At 44.1% G+C, this 19,969-nt stretch overlaps 1 protein-coding gene across 1 annotated transcript in view; it reads left to right on the top strand.

Moving 5' to 3' along the window:
• CERS6 (ceramide synthase 6) overlaps positions 1 to 19,969 on the top strand; it is an 853,755-nt gene that overhangs the window by 637,532 nt on the left and 196,254 nt on the right. Inside the window, exons 7-8 of the mRNA XM_078681623.1 lie at positions 264 to 392; positions 924 to 1,030. Of these exons, the coding sequence (XP_078537749.1) occupies positions 264 to 392; positions 924 to 1,030 (236 nt within the window). The remainder of the gene's footprint in view (positions 1 to 263; positions 393 to 923; positions 1,031 to 19,969) is intronic.

Below are 19,969 nucleotides of genomic sequence, written 5' to 3'. Positions count from 1 at the left end.
TAAAAATTGTTGTATTTCTGTATTAAAATCCTTGTGGCTATGTGATTTTGTTGCATAATTTTGAAATGTTGTGTGGGTTAATGTAAAAAGGGGAATCGACCGAAAATTTACAATGATTAAATGGGGTCTTTCCCAAAGATATTTTGGTATAATATATGCACGTTGGATGTTGTGGTGTAGTGTCTGATAAAGGTGCCTCTAGCCAGACTTGCAAAAGCTATTGAAGTCATTTACACAGTTGTTTTTTCCATATTTTCCCATAGGACTTTGGAGTTATGTCCGTACATCACCTTGCAACAATTTCACTGATAACATTTTCCTATGTAAACAACATGGTGCGTGTAGGTACCTTGGTTATGTGCCTTCACGATGTAGCAGATGTGCTTCTAGAGGTAAGATCCTTTCCTGTGCATTTCTGACATGTAATGAACCAGCCTGTTATTGTTTATTTGGTACTGCGTCTCGTTCTGTGAAATAGTAAGCGTCACAGCGAATGCTGCATGATTTATAGTGGGAACTTTTGCTTTGTTTGGGGGACGGGGGTCCGTGGTTCTTACGCAAACATAGCTTTTTATTCTTCCCCCTGCAGCTTTCAATGGTTTTTCTTTACATTTCAGTGCTTTGGCCAAGGGCTCGTTAATTGTAGTAATTCAGTTACTTCATTTTAGTCGTGTGTATTTTTAAACACTTTTCTGCTGTTTTATTTGTGTTAGAGATAGTGCAAATTAATTAGTCTCCGTCATTTTACACAAAAGAAAGATATTTATGCCTCTTGCATGCTTTGCAATCTAAGACTACAACAGTACATGGCGTACATGTATTTAATATATTACAATATCCACAGTGTGTTATTAAACTGATGAGCTATGCTTGGCATTTCTTCTCCCATCTGCCACTACAGTCTGCATATTTTTCTTCCGCAGGCTGCTAAAATGGCCAACTATTCCAAATGCCAAAAACTGTGTGACCTTCTGTTTATCACCTTTGCGTTCGTTTTCATCATCACACGGCTTGCTATATTCCCGTTATGGTAAGTTGTTGTTCTACCTTAAAGTAGGACAATCGTTCATGAAAGAAAATGAATGTACATCAAAACGTGGACACTGTATTTTCTGAACAAAGCAATATAAGAATTGTGGAAGTTAAGAGTATTCTTCAAGTTGTGATTAGAAATGTATTACCCTCATCCTCTCAGCATAAAAGGTAGTTTTTCTAAAATAGCATTACCAACTGCGGAAACAGTCAATAATGTTTATGGGCCCGAGGCACAGACGTAAGCGCATTAGGGACATGAGGGACAATAATGGGCATTAGCAAGTGGAATGCTGGGAGCTGGCCAGCCAATCAGAACGCTCCCCTTCTTTTCTGGCTATATCTAATGTTACAGGCCTGAATAGGTAATAAACATCCCTGCAGGATGCTGTGTGCAAAAAGGGAGCACTACCGAAGCAGGAGCTGCCTCGCACCTTAGTGACTGGGTGAAAGACCGGCTTTATTCTCCCATGACACACACTCAACATCTTCCCAAGGAGCCTTTTCTCAGGTCATACTCCTTGGTATGTGCTTTTAAAGGTCTAATCGGTGTGAAGTAAAAATGTAGTTGCATTTATAGGAGTGTTAACCGAATATTTAAAATGATATTTGTCAGCATTTAGCAGTGAATGGCAACATCATTTTTACAAATCGATTTCCCGTCTGTTCTTCTGAAAGAGCAAATGTTAACGTTTCTGTGGACGTGCTTGTTTCTTAAAACCTGGTAATACTAAAGAAGGGAAGAATTGCAGAAAGAAGCAGGAACATATTCTAGGTTGAGGCAAGTCAAGGTCCAGGTTGACAGGATCAAGGGGACAAGACTTCTGCGAGTTGCTGAAAGCCATTATTGTGCAATGATGTTAAGGGATTGCAGTAAGAAACAGGAAATGGCGACCATTTTGCATTCTTGGACTAGGAAGATAGCAATATGCTAATTACAGCACTCTTTCTAACTAACAGTCCTGTGTTCTTTAACCTCCTTTTGCCAACCCCCTAGGGCTGTAAATCTCTAGGCCCTCCTGTACACAGAGAACTCCTAATAGGATAACAAGGAAGCAAGCTGACAACACGAGTAATAATGCCACCAAAAAGCAGAAAAAAGGGAAAAAATGAGAAAAGAGCCGTGCCTGTGGGGAAGGGGGGATAGAGTGAAGCGCTGCATGAACCTGAAGCATAAGTATGAGCCTGGTAAAGTGCTGCACCTTCACTACACGGCGTGTGCTCGGCTGCTATAAAAGGTAGACTATGGGTCACAGATGAGTTTGGATCATCTGGAAACATTGCGTGCTGGTACTTCATGCAGCAAGAATAAGAACAACGTTTGTGCGTATTTGTAAGAGGGTGTGTACATTTTAGTTTATAAAATGAATGTATATATTTAAGTTTCCTAACCCTATATTACTTTATTGTTTTATTATGTCCTGTGGTCTTTGTTTTTGCAAAGGTCAGTTTGCCATGAATTAAAGAAGTGGTAATACAACTACCACAATCTAACAAGTTTGTTTTAATTAAAGTAGAAGCGATATATAAGGCTTTTAATGGAGTAAAGGGTTGTCCTTGCTGCATCTGAAATCACTGTCACAAATGAGAATATCTGTTCTCTGAGTGTGTTTCCTTCTCTTTCACCAGGGAAGGTGGTCCAGCTAATTTTATAGACTACGTCTGGGGCCCCTATTGACCCCTGCCCTGTGGACATCTTTCATGAGTTGGCTACTATCTTAGCTCCTCCTCTGGCAGTTTATTAAATAAGGTCATAGAGGTGGGCATCTCTTCTGCCGAATGGAAGAGAGCGTAGAATCTCCCTTTATGAAAAAATCCACTTTAGATCCAGCAGAAGAGAAGATTTACTGCCCTATCTCAAGACTTCCAGTTCCAGCACAAATATTGGAAAGGCACATGAATGTGGCTCTTTCTAAATTCCACGAGCAGAATGGGATTCTCGATAGAACCCAATTTGGCTTCAGGAAATCACATAGCACAGAATCTGCTCTGCAGGTGGCAATGAAGAAAATTTGTGGAATCCTGAATAGCTGGGGGAAAAGGCTCCAGTGGTAATTTTGGACCTGTCTGCGGCCTTTGACACCGTGAGTCATCGGGTCCTGATCCAAAGATTAAGTGAGATTGGGATTGAAGGACCTGCTAAACCCTCTGACATCTTTTCTTAGTAACAGAATACAGTCTGTCACTTTTGAAGATTTCACTTCTAGCTCCTTTTCTTTGCCATGTAGGGTCCCGCAAGGGTCCTCATTAAGCCCCACATTGTTCAATATCTATGTGACTCCTTTGGCTGCACTGATTAGATCTTTTTGCTTCAGTACAATATCTTATACGGATGACACAGAAATTGGCGTCTCTAGCCATTCAAATGTAGATGAGGTAGCCAGTAGAGTTAATAACTGTATAGTGACTATCCTCAATTGGATGGAAAGCCAGTTGAACTCCGACATGATTGGGGGGCTTCTCTTTGGATCTGACCTGCGATCTGGAACTCTTCTTTGTGGCCCTCTATGATGGGTCCTCTACCCTCCCCAGTCACCAAAGTAAAATATCTTGGTGTGATATGTTATTCCAAATTAACGTTTAAAGATCAGACAAATCAATTGATTTCTTCTTGTTTCTATCATCTCAAAACATTAAAGAAGTTTTTACCATTCATTTCTACAGATCTTCAGACAACAGGGGTGGTCTCTTTGGTATTATCTCAGAAAGACTACTGTAACACTGTCTGTCTGGGTATTCAACAATGACTGTTGTAAAAGTGTCAGAGGCTGCAGTTTCCTGCAGTCCTGCTTCTGAAAAATCTCAGGAAATATGAATCTGCCAGCAAAGGTCTCAAAGAGCTTAATTGGTTGCCAATTAAGAGCTGAGTTGCATTTAAAGTGCTCTGCCTTGCATCATAAAGTCATGCATGGAATAGGCACAGATTATCTAAAGGAAAAAATGTATGGTACATTCACAGTAGATGTCTGCTATCTGCTTCTGCCAAGACCATGCTAGTACCCAAGATTTGTAAAGCTTCTTGGGGTGGCAAAAGCTTTGTACCTGCAACTGTTTTGTGATGGAATCAAATGCCTTTTCATCTTAGGTCCCAGCCGAACCTGATGGGATGTAGAAAACAGCTAAAATGTGGCTATTCTCATGTTGAAGACTTGATTAGTTTTTTGCTCTCATTTATTTCTCTTTATAGCCGCTAGTGCTAAGACGCCTTCGGGCATTTGTTGCGCTTTATAAATATTAATCTAATCTATTTGAATTGTAATAGTAGGATGCATTTAATGTAAGTGATGAGGAGCATTGTGTAACTTGTTTCTGCTGAGTAGTGTGGCATATTAGTAGGCCAGCACAAAAGTATGTTTGCAAACCGTTTTGTATCTGAAACTGCTTTTGTTACTTTCTCATCAATTTATTATAGCATGTCAAACACACACTTTTCTTAGGTCTTGCTACAGTGGCTTTAACTGTCCGCCAGATCTCATATTAGCACAAAAGAGAATACAACATATAAACTATAGAGTGGGCTTTGGGTAAGCTGTCTTCGCCTATTGGCTTCTCTAAGTGAGCCCCCTTCAGTTGTTGGCTTGTTTGGTGTGCCCTTTATATTGTGAATCAGCCCGCTGTTTAGTTTTCTTATGTCTTATATTTCCTTATCATTGCTAGGGTAGTTGGCTTGGTAAACTCACATTTCCAGAGAATGCTACTCCGACAAGATACTGTAATATTATCTACTCTGACTGTTTGAATAAATTCATTGCAATAGCCCAAAAACTTGAATAAACATTATCTAGAGTGTACCTTTGCCTTTGCAAGCTGGGCCACATCAAACCGGCCCTTACAATGGAGGCTAGGATTAAATATACTGGAACAAAAGCCTTGATCATTTTAGTGCACTATGTCCCAACAAGAGCACTCGGCTCAAATTCCACTCATCTGACTAACCTAAGACTTTTCATAGGGATTATTGCAGCATGAAGCATGCGTAAAATGTTTAATTGCACGCTTACTCTTCGTACTACTCTAACCGTACTGGGCCCTTTAAGATTAGACAGTCTGAAACATTTCCATTACCACAGAGGCAATGATCCGCTGATGAATCTTTCTCCGCCGATAGAAGAAGTGTAAATTAGGGAGACCACACTCTGTGTTAGCTGTAGAATATAATGAAATTAAATCAATTCAAATCATGAATGCATACATTTTCATAAAATATTATTACATGAAAATAAGTATTATAAATGCCCTACTACCACAGTTGTTTTACAACTTTCATGCATGTTTTTCAAATTTCTTCCTTCAAAAATGTTTTTTAATGTCATAAACTATAGAGTCTGTACTATCATATTGGAAAATATCAAGCTTGTACTTCATTGCTACACATTTTTGCACTGACTTTTCTAACTGGTGCATTTTCAGCAAAGAGCATAGAAAACACTAGGACACTTCATCTAGCATCACAATTTCCCTGAATATACGTTAATAAACAAGCTATGCATTAAAATGTCATTATAGCCATTCGTTTATTTGTATTAGTGTTGTCTTATCAATTTGTGTTCTTTATTTCACGTTTTAAAGCAAGCTGTTTTGTGGGAATCTGTGTCTAACGTGTGCAATGTGTTTTTTGTGTATAAACATGTTGTGTATATTAATAGCTTACTGTGACAAGCAGAGACAATATATTTATTTTTTGCACTCTTTAGATAGAGAACAGCTACACTCTTTCTGCATGGTTCTACATGTTCTGAGCTACTGCATTTTATTTTTAACTGAATCGTATTGAACGGTTCTAATATCTGATTGCAACAAATATCTAGCAGGTTTTTGACGTGTTTAATTTTGTTCAAGATGTTTTATTTTTATTATTCATGTTTACAATTGTGCTTAATCATTCATTTGAAAAAGCTATGCACCAAGGTTTTAAGCGGTTTGTGCGAAAGGTGATGGTGTGACCATGTATTATATGTGATAAAGTCCTCCCTCGCGTACATCATAAGAGTTCAATAACCTTATAAAGGAACTCAGAACTCACGCTTGTTCCTCCTCATGGTTATAGAACCAATATCTTTGCAATATCCTTATAATGTACAGCAGGGGGTACTTTATCGCTTATTTAATGAAAAAGTATTTGAAACCAAAACTAGGAAGCCACTATTGCCATCTCCCTTTGATAGTAAAATATGTAAACCAAATAAAAAATGGGAAATTAGGCTCTTTTAAAATGAATCATTAATAGTACTGATCAAGTAATATCTGCATAACAGCCCAAGAGTCCAATCTACAAATCCATTTTGCTATTTCAAACCAGTGACTCAAAATGTACAGGGTTTGCGATTATAACATTATTTTTATGGTCTGCCTGAGACCATTTTGCAATTTGGAAAAGCATTTTGAACATTCAAAACATGTATGCCTACCCCCTTATCAAATCACAATTAAGAAATGGTGTGAAAGTGGTGTTCCTTCCTATTTGTGAATTGGTATTGTATGTACCAATGTGGTCGTAAACTATTGATAACTTACTAACACATCAAAAGAGGTGATTACTGGTTTGCAAAGTGTGGAGGGATCACCTTGGGACACCTTCCCTTTCTGGATGGTTCCAACAGCCTCAGGGTGGTCCGTAGACCAATGCCTGGTCCCACTGATATGTCCCGAAGCAGGAAACTTTATTTTTGGGGGGGGGGTCCTGATTTGGGGATATAAATGGAGAAATGGTGGTCTATTGTTCCGGTTTAAGCATTCAGTCTTTGTAGTCAATCAGAGGTGGCTGCAAATAGCGACCTGCCAAATTAATGTTCGTTATCTATGTCATCTTCCGACCCTCTAAATGACTGGACACACTCAATTCAATTCAGTTAATTTATATAGCGCGCTACATACCCATAGGGTATGTAGCACACACTAATGTGGAAGTAATCCATAATGGCAATTTATATGTCCCTCCCCTAAAGCATACATGTCCTTCGGACATACTGATTGATAATGTAGCTGTACCCGATGGACAAACCGATCCCGCACATGCTTCTAGTTTGGGAGATAAAAGTGGGAAGGTAGATGATGAGGTAGTCAGAATAGTGTCCTGGAATATAGCCGGTCTGGCAGCCAAATTTAACAATAAAGAATGGCGCCAGTATATAAGCAAATTCAATATAATTTGCTTACAAGAAACCTGGGCAGTTGATAACGGTTCCCTACACATTCAAGGGTATAAGTGTTTCTTTGTTCCTGCAAAGAAATCTAGCTCTGGTAGAGCCATGGAAGGGCAATCTTTATACGTAGACCTGAACCTCCTCGGTACATGGTCGACCCCAAACCGCAACTCACAAGACATTCAAGAGGTACGGTTTATTGGCAAAGGATTAAAATTGACAATGTTCAATGTTTATAACAACGGACCGGGTGGAGGTTGTAATGCACTGATAAGAGAACTGGAGTGCAGATTGTGCCAGGATTTTTCTGGCGAAACTGGGAGCCCTGGCCAAAATATTTTGGTCATGGGGGACCCTAATTGTCATCTTTGCCCGGCTCTTTTCACACTAGATGAGGCCTGGTCGCGTTGCCCAGAGGATAATGGGGCTCATTTTGAGCACTCAGTGGATGGCCATGTACTAACAAAATTCTTACACAACCAAGACCTGGTTCATACTATGGATATGGTGCACATACCGCAGGATGGCACCTTGCCACCAACTTTTAAGGGCAGGGGATGTTCCTCATATATTGATTATATCATTGTCTCAAGGGTTTTTAAAAATAGGATTTCTAGAGTTGGGATTGACTGGAACCTGTTCAGTGACCATAACCCCCTGATACTAGATATATTTTATCGGGTCTGTCCCAGAGGGCGAAAGTCCGATGCGATAACCGAAAGGGTCACTGATCAGGGCAGACGCCTTAGGTGGGCCAAAATCAATGGAGAAATGTTTTATAGATCACTGATGGAAAAGGGGAAATTAGCTTTTGAGAAATGCTTAAATACATCAGTAGAAGGGCAGCAGCTACTCACAGCATTCGAACAGATTGCTGGTTTAGTAGACGGCCTGTTAAAAACTAGCGCCCCGGTAAAAAGAACCTGTAGTCAACCGTTTGACCGAGATTGCTCTAAGGCTTTGAGGGAGCTTAAAAATAGTATTAAAATGAAGCCAAGGGATGTCTTACAAGTTGCATTGTGTAGGAAAAAATATAAGAGAGAATTAAGTAGGCGGAAATTGGCACTTCAAGCAGAAGGATGGGCAGATTTGAGGGAGGCGGGGGAAAAGAGGGACATGACAGAATTCTGGCGGATTATCAATAGACCTACGTTCCAGGATGACAAGGTACCTGAAATAGGAACAAACATCACGCCTGACATGTGGATTACTCATTATAGGGGTTTATACAATCACGAAATGGGAACTTCTACTGAATATGGGAATGTTGACCCGGGCCATCCCGTAGTTTTCTCATTAAAGGAAATCAAGGTCAGGATTGAGGGCTTGTCTAAAAACAAAGCCCCTGGCCCAGACGGCATCCCGCCAGACTTGTTCCTAAGCTCTGTGGAATTATGGGCCCCTTTAATGACAAGAGTTATAAACACAGCAATCCGCTGGGGTTTGCCGCCCTCCTGGTCAACGACTATCATTGTCCCTATTTTTAAAAAGGGTAGCAGGGACGATCCCCAATGTTATCGACCAATCTCCCTGATTGATGTATCTGCCAAAATTTTAGGGAGGGGGATATTAAACCGGCTGTTGGAATGGACTGAGGCAAATAATATAATCTCAGATACCCAGTACGGTTTCAGGACGGGCCGGTCCACGAGCGACCAATGCTTGAACCTTTACATGCTAGCAGCCAAATACACGAAGGCCAGTAACGAATCAATTTATATGGGGTTCAAGGACCTGGCAGCTGCTTTTGACCACGTAAACAGGGACAAGCTTTGGGATATGATGACCAGAATGGGGATAGAGATCGGCCATATCAATATCCTAAGAGATTTGCATAGCAGTACCTCAGCACAGGTTAGGTATAACATGGAGGGCGGATGTACTGATTCCTTCCCTTGTAAAAGTGGGGTACACCAAGGGTGCATTTTGGCGCCCTTTCTGTTCTCCCTTTATATTAACAATTTGGAGCAGAAACTATTACAGTTGAGAACCGATTGTCCACGAGTAGGGACGCGTCATGTTCCTGTGTTACTTTACGCAGATGACGCGGTCATCCTCGGACGCACACCAAGGTCCCCCGGACTTCTCTCCCTTGGATACTCCCGACATTGCCCTCTCCAAATACAATGCTGCCTTGAACACTGCTGTCAATCTCATTGCCCCTTTAAGAATCTGTAATCAGCGGTATAATCGCAAGCAGGAACCATGGTACTCCGACTCACTGCGTGCAGAAAAGAAAGCATGTAGGAAGTTGGAGAAGGCCTGGAGGATCTCTCAGAGTGCAGTAGATAAATCCCGCTACCACTCTGCTTTGAGATCCTACCATAGAAATATCAGAGCTGCCCGCAAAAACCATATTGTCTCCCAGCTGTCTGAGGCAGGTAATGATCCTAAAATATTGTATCAGGTTCTTCGAACCTTTACTAACACCATCGCATGCGACAGCCCAGAGACGGTGTCCCAACAACTGTGCGATGATACTGCCGGGTTTTTTGCAAACAAAATAGACACTATTTACCAAAATATTGCTCAAGCCACTACTGTGGTCGATATTAAGGATTCCTTGCCTAGTCCACAGCTCGGAACAGTTGGCCTTGGCCATCCGGCACTGTCTGCTATCCCTGAGATCAGTCTGGATGATGTAAACTCACTGATTGGGACGATTAAATCGGGCAGCCCGGCGGACCTTATCCCCGCCCGAGTGATGCATCTTATAGGGAATGCTCTGAGTCCCACCATTCAGATGGTGATTAATCGCTCCCTTGCTGAAGGAGTGGTCCCCCTGGAATGGAAAAAGGCCCTGGTTAAGCCCATAAGGAAAAACACTTCCGTTCCCTGGTCGGATATGACCAACTTGAGGCCTATCTCCCTTTTGCCGTTTGTCGGCAAACTAATGGAGAAGCACGTTAATCTCAACCTCTCCAGTCACATAGAGCAGACCGGCTGTTTGGACCACTCTCAGTCAGGGTTTAGACCCAGGTATAGTACCGAGACGGCCCTCCTTTCTGTCACGGATACTATACGTATGTCTCTGGATAGGGGTCTATCTGTGGTGTTGGTGCTGTTGGACTTGTCCGCAGCATTCGACACCATATCTCATACCATCCTCCTAACAAGATTAAGGGAGATCGGCATAGAGAAATCTGCCCTGGCATGGTTCTCCAGCTTTCTGGCAGATCGTACCCAGCAGGTCAACATGGGCACCTTCAGTTCCACCTCCACAAAAATCACCAGAGGAGTCCCGCAGGGCTCTTGTCTCAGCCCTACGTTATTTAACGTTTATGTCTCCTCCTTAGCTGGTATTATGAGGTCTTTTGGGTTTTTACCCATCTCATACGCTGATGATACACAGCTACTGTTTACCTTTAAAACCTTTACCCCGGAGATAAGGCAAGCGTTCTCGAATGGCATGACTGCGGTCGCCGGCTGGATGGCCAGGAACTTTCTCCAGTGCAATGTGGGGAAGTCGGAAGTCATGCTGTTCGGGGAAGCAAAAATCATGTGGACCCCTGATTGGTGGCCTACAAGTCTGGGTGCGGCCCCTTCCCCCAAACAGGTGGTGAAAAATCTGGGGGTCCGTCTGGACCAAGACCTCAATCTTGTACATCATGCCAACACCACGGTGGGGTCTTGTTTCCATATCATCAGCCTCCTCCGGAAAGTGTTCCCCCTTCTCCCTGACAGCACAAGGAAGACCTTGGTCCAGGCCCTCGTATTGAGTCGCCTCGACTATTGCAATGGTCTACTTTTAGCGGCCAATGAAGGAGTGCTTAACAAGCTTCAAGTGGTACAGAACACCGCGGCACGCCTGGTGACAAATGCCCCCCCCAGAACACCATCTCTGCCCCTTCTCAAATTGCTCCACTGGCTTCCTATCCGGAAACGGGTGGAATTTAAGACCTGCTGTGTGGTGCACAAGAGTCTCCACAACTTAGGGCCGCCCTATCTGGCCGAAAAATTTGTCCATCATCACCCCCCCCCGCAATCTACGGTCCAGCAATCAGCTGTTACTACAGATTCCCCGACATAACAAGACCAGACAGGGAGGACGTGCCCTCTCTGTTATGGGTCCCCGTCTGTGGAACAACCTCCCTCTCTCCCTTAGACAGTGCTCTAGCCACCCAGCCTTCAGGAAAAGCCTTAAGACAACCGTATTCCAGTATTAGCGCCTGCTCAGACCTGTTCTTCTACAGCACTGCGCGGAGATACACCTGCGGGTGTGATTCCGGCGCGTTACAAACCCTCAAATAAATAAATAAATAAATAAGGTGTCTACAGATTTTAATCGATGGTTTTGTACTTTTTATGGGTTCATTAGACATATCTGTTAATTTGAGTAAATCCTATGTTTTAGTTGTTGGCAATAAACCCTGTAACAAATGCGCCTTCACGATAGGGAGCCATAAGATAGAGAAAGTTAAATCATTTTCGTATCTGGGCTTACTATTTGACGGTGAATTAAAATGTAACTGTCTGGTGGAGGAACGCTGCCGCAAGATGAATGTCACAAACGGGGCAATTGCAGGATATGGCCGAAGGTTGGGGAGATGGTGCCCTGAACAGGTTTTGAACTTGTATAGCTCCATGTGTTGTTCAAAGGTTATCTATGGGGCAGAGGTGTGGGGCTTTGTGAACACTTGCCAACTGCAGCGGGAAGAGAACAAATATTTACGTTCCGTCCTGAAAGCCCCACAGAGCCTAGCTGCATTAATTACACACAGGGAGTTAGGGATACCTTATCTTGAAGACCTGGTGAAGGTTAGGCCTATCTTAGCTTGGCTAAAAATCTGGGTAAACTCAGAGGCAACGTTAAGTAGGGAAATCATGAATGATTGCCTGGGTAGAGATAAATGGATGCGAATCCCGTGGCTCAGTTATGTCAAGACTGTATTGGAAACTTTGGGCCTTGGGAAGCTATTCTCTGATCCCGCAGCGATTACCCCACAGCATAAAATGACTGTAAAAAAAGAGTTTCTTGCACACAGGGCTACACAGAGAACAGAGCAAGAAAGGGACAAAACCACAGTGTGTGCCTACAACCTTGTAAAGATCACAGAAGGCATGGAACCTTACTTATATTTGATATATAATGCTCAGGACAGGTTTTTAATGAGCCGTTTTAGGCTCAATCTTTTACCGTATTTATTGGCATCACCATTAGGGTATTCGTCTACAATTGAGCAGAAGGGAACCTGCGGCTGCGACAATAGGTCTCCGCAGGATTCCCTTCATTTTGTATTGTTATGTTCTTTTTATTCTGAGCCCAGGCGTAGATTTTTGGTTGATATTTTAAAACAAACTAACATAAAAAGTGCCCAAAAAGCCTTGATCTTTCTACAACAAGCGACTGATCCCCTTACATTGTGCTGCATTATTAATTTTATTAAAGGAGCGGTACGTTTGAGAGCAACCAGAGGGTGGGGGGGGGGAATTTGAAATTTGAGATTCCAGTGATAGGTTTTAAAGACCAGTTACCTCTTTTTTAATATACTGTTACCTGTTTGTATTAATATTGGGATTCATGTCAATTTAATTCTTTCTTTTAAAGAAAGGGGAAAAATGGGGGGGAATATATATTGTATGTTTGTACTTTTATGGTGATTTTTAATCATCGAATAAAGAATCCTGAAGAAGAAGACTGGACACTTTGCAGGGCGACCTATTAGAATATAGGTTGCGCCACAATATTAAAACTGCTTACATAAAAGTGGTGTGCAATTTGCAACCACTTTTTGCGACCAGTCCGTTGATACATCTTGCCCCAAGTTCCTTCATGCTTTTTTTTCATGATGGCTTATCCATTCCACGGGAACACTGAGGCCCCTATTTCGAGTGGCGCAGTAAACTTTCCATAACTTTGCCTCCTCCCCCAGAGTATCCTTGGGACTGGAAACTCTCGAGAACTGAAGATACCGGATGATTATATGTTAATCCTGGCCAGTGTCCCATACAAAAATATATGTAAATTGTTGTGAGCATGTGTGTTATAATCCAAACAGGAAATACATGTGAATAAAAAATGCAAGCCTATCTATGAACACTGAAACATTTTGTTAAGAATGCTCTCATGTTTTCTGTCAACTTTCGTATCCTGAAGTCCTACATATCACTTCTCTAGCTTACACCCCTTTAAAATGCCGCTATTGGGAGGGAGGGGTGGGGAGGGTGAGCAAACCACCAGACAAGATTTTGTGTGTGAAAAAGGCCGCTTTTATTGAAACAGGTGCACATTAACAAATTTAAAACCTCGGCCATGCCTTACAAAATTAAACCTCATTAAATAATAACTTCCTTAAATTCCACACCCCACCCCCACCCCTAAAACTTCATTGAACCCGCCCCCACCCGAACATTACATCATTACAAATCCAACAATGCAAAAACCCCCGCAATAAACATTTCAACTTATCAACCCTCCAAACCATAAAACAAACTCCACCGTTTGTTCTCAAACCCCTCTTGGTCCCCCAACCTATGTAGACATCCCCACACATCATCCTGCCCAATTCCCCCTGCCGAATGCACCAGCCAATTAAAACCAACCACAAAATTGCCAAGCCTGACAAAACACAACTAAATCCCGCACAGCACCTGTTCCAAGCGACAGTTACAAAGAAAAAAGACCCCATGTACACCTGAGTCACAAAAAGAAGCCCCAGAAGAAAAAAAAAGGGGGGAAAAAAGAAAAAAGGGGGAAAAAACAGAGAATTCCAATATTAAGTAAGAAAAACCAAAATGTAGAAATTACAAAAAACTGCAAAGCTACAAAATGGGGAGGGAGGGAGGGGAATTTTTTTTTTAGCACTACCTCCCGGCCACCAGGTCACCAAGCCTAAAATGGTGGCCGGGGGGAGGAGCCGCAAGCATTTATGCTTGGGCTCCATTTGGTAGGACCAACAAGCCCAATTCTAGAAAAATCTGCAGGAAGCTGCAGAAACCCCCCCCCACCTAACCTCCCAAACAACCCGGGGGGGGGGACCTCCCTTCGGTCGGCTGCCCCCCCAAGCCCTCCTTGGGAGGGAGGGGTGGGGGGGGGGGGTGAGCAGACCACCAGACAAGATTTTGTGTGTGAAAAAGGCCGCTTTTATTGAAACAGGTGCACATTACCAAATTTGAAACCTCAGCCATGCCTTACAAAACTAAACCTCACTAAATAATAACTTCCTTAAATTCCACACCCCACCCCCACCCCTAAAACTTCATTGACCCTGCCCCCACCCGAACATTACATCATTACAAATCCAACAATGCAAAAACCCCCACAATAAACATTTCAACTTATCAACCCTCCAAACCATAAAACAAACTCCACCGTTTGTTCTCAAACCCCTCTTGGTCCCCCAACCTATGTAGACATCCCCACACATCATCCTGCCCAATTTCCCCTGCCGAATGCACCAACCAATTAAAACCAACCACAAAATTGCCAAGCCTGACAAAACACAACTAAATCCCGCCACCTAGAAAGCGGGGGGGGGGGACAAAAGTAACCCCCCTTTTCTGCCCCCAAAGAAAAACAGGGCAAGAAAAAAGAGGCATCAAGCCCAACACAGGGTAGAATCAGCCAGAAAACTCCTGAATCTTCAAACAGCGGGACAAGACTTCCCGCAACTCCAAAAGATATAAGTCCATGCCCAAACGAGAAAGGTGAACACCATCATCACGAAAAAACTCAACTGCGTCATAACGAATGTCAGAATGAGTCACACGACCAAAGCCCAAATCTCTACAAAACCTGGAAACTTCTAAATTAAGCTTTTTCCACGCCTTGTCAATAGCCTTGGGCTTGATAGCTCCTCTCCAAGATCTCCTAGGAACCAATTCCGTCCAAATAACATGGCAACCAGCCCATTGCTGCTTCAACAGAGAAAGGTCCTTCTTCATCGCTCGTATAAGAACCACTCCCTTCACCCTGCACAAATCATTTTCCCCAAGATGAAGTAACAAAACATCGGGACAATGTCCCCCACCCAACCAGGAATTAAGAGCAGGAATCAAATCTTTCCAACACATACCCCCTCTACCCTTCCATGACACATTGAAAAAACTCTCATTAAAACCAAGCATTGAACCAAAATATCTATCCCGTGCTTGACACTGTGCCCACTTCACGAATGAATGACCCACAATCCAGATGGTCATAGATGTTGACCGGGGACCAGCCTCCGAACCTGAAATGAAAAAGCAGCATCAGATTTTAAGACACAGAGGATGACGCATGCGCCGCATCCGTTTCAAGTCGTACATAGCGCTGAAAACACCTAGAGGACCAACGCCCTAAGCGCATAATATCATGCCCAGACCAACCCCGGTTATGTGCCTCAGTTGCCGCTCCAATTCTGAACGAATGTGTGCCATACTTCTTGTCATCTAGACCAATATAACGCAAAGCTTTGCGCAAAACCATGCGCAATTGGTATTCAGAGACTCGTACTCCATCCGCATGAACAAAAACGCCAGATTCAAGAGCCCCACCAGAAACAGTACACCATCTCCTAGCCCAAAATAAAGGACATGTCCTTGAGGGAGAGGAAGCTTCCAACCAAATCCCCTTGCCCTTGGCCCTTTGATCAGTTTTTGAACGATGAAGCCATAGATGAACACCTTTCTCAGACAAATGTACATCCCCCCACCCAATACCTTTACTGGTTCTAGAACCCAACAACTCTGAAACCCTAAAAGCCCCAAAAAACATCCACACCATGAGGGTGGAAAACAGACAAATCTCAAAATCATCCCTACAAACAAAAGGGAGAGACTCAACAACCCTGGCCAAATTTTGCCAGGACAAAGGGTTTCTAACTGCCTGCCTAGCACCTTGTTCACGGGACCACCCTTCCAACAGTCTCCTCCCCACTTCACCGGCCGAAGGAGAGTAACCCCAAAGGAGTTTACCCATAAAGGAAATGCCCGCTAACTTCCCAGCAATGGTGACCCTGGATAACCCTCTGTCCATCAAGCACAGAATAAATTGTACTACATCTTCCAAACGTCCAGGACCTGGTGCACGTCTTCGAGCCCCCGATGCTAAGAACTCTCTCCAAGCCAGCTCATAAGCAGATTGCGTAGATAAAGACAACAAACATACCACCAATTGTACGACCCAGTGTTGCCGACCTCCCAAAGTGCTCCGGCATGGGTGTCGGGGTCCTGTCCGCCTCCGAGGCAAGCCCATGGAATCTCTCCCACTGTGAACGAGACAAAGCATCCGCAATGTCATTGTCCACACCAGGAATGTGTAAGGCCCTGAAACTGATGTCATACTTAAGGCACCCCAACACATAGACGCGCAGCAGTTTCAAAATCTGAGTATCCCTAGCAGACTGCCTGTTGATAATGTCTACCACAGCTCGATTGTCAATACGAAACAGAATCTTTTTGTGCGCCAAATCCTGGCCCCACAGAGTCAAAGCCACCACCACCGGAAACAATTCCAAAAATGAGATACTTCTGCCTCCATCCCTCCATTGCTCAGGCCATCTTTCTGCGCACCACTTGCCCTGCCAATACAAGCCAAAACCATCACTGCCAGCCACATCTGAGAATATCTGAACCTCCCACAACCAATCTTGCTCCTGAGCCAAAGGAATTCCATTGAAAGAATGCAGAAAGGTGGATCACATCCGTAAATCTTCTTTCACCCCAGCAGAAAGTCGCACCCTGTGATGAGGCAAATGACGACCTGACAGAGCCATGCCCAGTCGCCTGCAAAAAGTCCTACCTGCTCGTACCACTCTGCAAGCAAAATTCAAATGCCCCAAAAGGACTTGAACCTCCTTCACTGTAACCTTTGGTTTTGACAACATAGACTGCACAAGGTCAGGCATTTTCACTTTCTTATCCTGTGGCAAACGAGCCTGCATTGCTCTCGAATCAAGCTCAATGCCCAAAAAAGACATGGTCGCGCAAGGACCCATTGTCTTTTCCGGCGCAAGTGGGACTCCCAAATATTCCGTAAGATCTTGAAACTTGTCCAAAGCTGCCTGACACTGAGAAGATCCCTGGGGCCCTACAAAAAAGAAATCATCTAGTTATTGTGTGACTAGCTCGTGACCAGATTGGTGTACAAAAAACCACTGTAAAAAAGTGCTAAAAGTTTCAAAAAGAGCACAGGATATTGAACAGCCCATTGGCAGTGCCTTGTCCACGTACCATTTTCCATGAAAATGGATGCCCAGAAGACTCCAATCTTCAGGATGGACTGGAAGCAGTCTAAATGCTGATTTTATGTCACATTTTGCCATTTCCGCTAAAGGGCCTGCTTTCACCACCAAAGACATTGCCACATCAACTGATGAATAGGACACTGAAGCTGACTCTGCGCCAATGAAATCATTAACAGATGCCCCTTCTGGCCATGATAAATGTTGGATTAAACGATACTGCCCTGGCTCTTTTTTTGGGAACGACTCCTATGGGTGAAATAATCAAGTTCTCCAAAGGCCAATCATCAAAAGGACCTGCCATTCTACCTTCTTGCACTTCTTTATCAAGTTTGCCCTGCACCACAGATTTTAGCTCATGGGCCGATTTCAAATTCTTGGACCATCGCCGCAAACGAGGCCCAAAATAACCCAGACGGAAACCTTCTTGAAAACCTGTCAGCAAAAGTTGTTGAGCTCGCACATCCCCATACCACCTTAAACTGTCTGCCAAATTATCAAGCTTAACCGGAGTACGAGCCTTTGGGCCCAGCCCCTGGTGTATACTTCCCTCCTCTGGTTGCCTGGGACTGCTGAGGGGGGCCGGACGCGCTAGCACTTTGCTGGGGCCACTGTTGCCCCGGTCGAGGCCCCCAGCACTTGACCGATGGGTGTCTCCTACCACACTGAGAGCATTCATGCCTAAACCTGCAGTATTCCCTTGAACACAGGCCCTTGTTAAAATCCCAACAAGCTCCCCCTCCTGACTGTGACCGCTGAACTTCCCACCCCTCCCCTGGTGGGCTTACCCTGAAAGGGCCGATACACTAAAGGAAGACCACTAGCAGTAAAAATGGTTTTACCACCAACAGAAACACCCATGGTGTATTGCCAAAGATCAGTGTCCAGTTCGCCCCACTTGGCATCAGGATCCCAAGCCATACGCGCCCTAAATTCCTCATCATATTGCGCCCATGCAAAGCCACTACCAGTGATCTGCGCTTTCCTGATAACATCTATGTATTTAAATAAAGCCACGCAGCGTTCAGGAAACTTTTCGCAATAAACACTAGCGTATATCAAAAATGCTCAAGTCCCGTTCTCAATAGTGAGCGGTACTTTAGGGCGCTTAGCCAGCTCATATTCCTCCTCTTTCGAGCCATCCTTAGAGCGCACCTCCCTATGTAGCAACTTCAAAAGTTCCACATACTCACCTTTCCAAATTCTCTCCTTGGTAGACACCATCAAATGTGCCCCTAAAGGCTTAGTCACACCCATGTAGGGTAATTTTTTAATTTTCAATTCCTTGCTATGCAAGGGCTCTGTGCCCCCTATAAACTCAGTGTTTGTGGCACACTCAGCCTTGTCGGCTGCACCCTTACCATCCCCCGTACCTACTCCTTGATCCTTAACGTAGCGACCCTTGTACAATTTACCTCCAGTCTCTTCTAAAGACTCACCCCCGATCCCCACAGACACCATTTTCGGTTTGGCCCGTGGTTCACTAAGCTCACCTGGGTTTAAAACGGGGGCTTGCCCTGGCCCCGACCTCCATGTCGGTCGTTCCACGTTGTCCACCATCCGAGTAACCCTTCCTGTGGGGCCGCGCTCTCGAACTGGTCCGGACATCACCACTTTCTTTGGGTGCACCGCCACTGGTGCCTGTAAAACACTACAAGAAGCATGAAAACGTACCACGCAGCTCCCCTTCCTCGGGGCTGTCTTCATCATAATCCAAATTCAATGATTCCTCCATCTGAGGAGGGGTTGACACCATCACACTCCTGTGAGCCTTTGTCGGCTCTTCCACCACAGATAGGGCCTTACCAACCCGTTTTTTACCACCTAAAGGGGGAGCCGACTGTACCCGCCGGTACTCCCTCAACCTTTGACTGATCCCAAGAGCATCTTCAGCAGACCAATCTGTCCTCCTTGTATCATGGTGTGTAGGGGCCAGCGAGGTCGCACCGGACCTGCATCTGCTGACCACGCCGGGATCCCCCGACGGTACGGAATGTGCCGCGCCAGGCTCCACCCTCCCTTCTCCTCGGTGAAAATGGGCCGCCTGTCACCCTACCGAGTCCACAGTCCCACGCCGGTCCCTAACCTGTAAAGAAAAAGGCTGGACTGATGTGCCGGGCCCCTGACTACCAGCTGCACCAAAAACAGACGAGCCCCTAAAATAAGTACTCTGCAAATTCCCCTTATCCTTCAACCCCACATCAGCTGATGAAAAACTCACCCTGCGAGGAGGAGGGGAAGGATCCACCACCTCATCCCCACTGCTGTAATCTAGCATAGCCTGTATCACAGCTGAAGCGGGACCCAGCTTATGGCCAGCTTGCCCCACCTGTCCCTGAACCACTAAATCACAAGGCCCCCCTAACTGACTAGGGGCCAGATGTAGGTAATTCCTATTTACCACTTTTTAAATACCGAATCTTACCGATTCGGTATTTAAGAAGTGGTAAATATGAAGGGGGGAGATGTAGGTATTTCCAGATGTGTAAATACCGAATCTTTAAGATTCCGTATTTACCGAATCTGGAAATACCGAATCGGTATTTCCTATTGATTCCTATGGGCTGGAAAGCCCATAGGAATCAATGGGCAATACTGATTCTGTAATTACAGAATCAGTAAATACCGAAT

This window comes from Lissotriton helveticus, chromosome 3_1 (assembly GCF_964261635.1).
Source record: "Lissotriton helveticus chromosome 3_1, aLisHel1.1, whole genome shotgun sequence".
NCBI classification, from domain to species: domain Eukaryota; kingdom Metazoa; phylum Chordata; class Amphibia; order Caudata; family Salamandridae; genus Lissotriton; species Lissotriton helveticus.
Note: the sequence above shows the minus strand (reverse complement) of the source record. Positions and strands in the feature narration are given on the sequence as shown.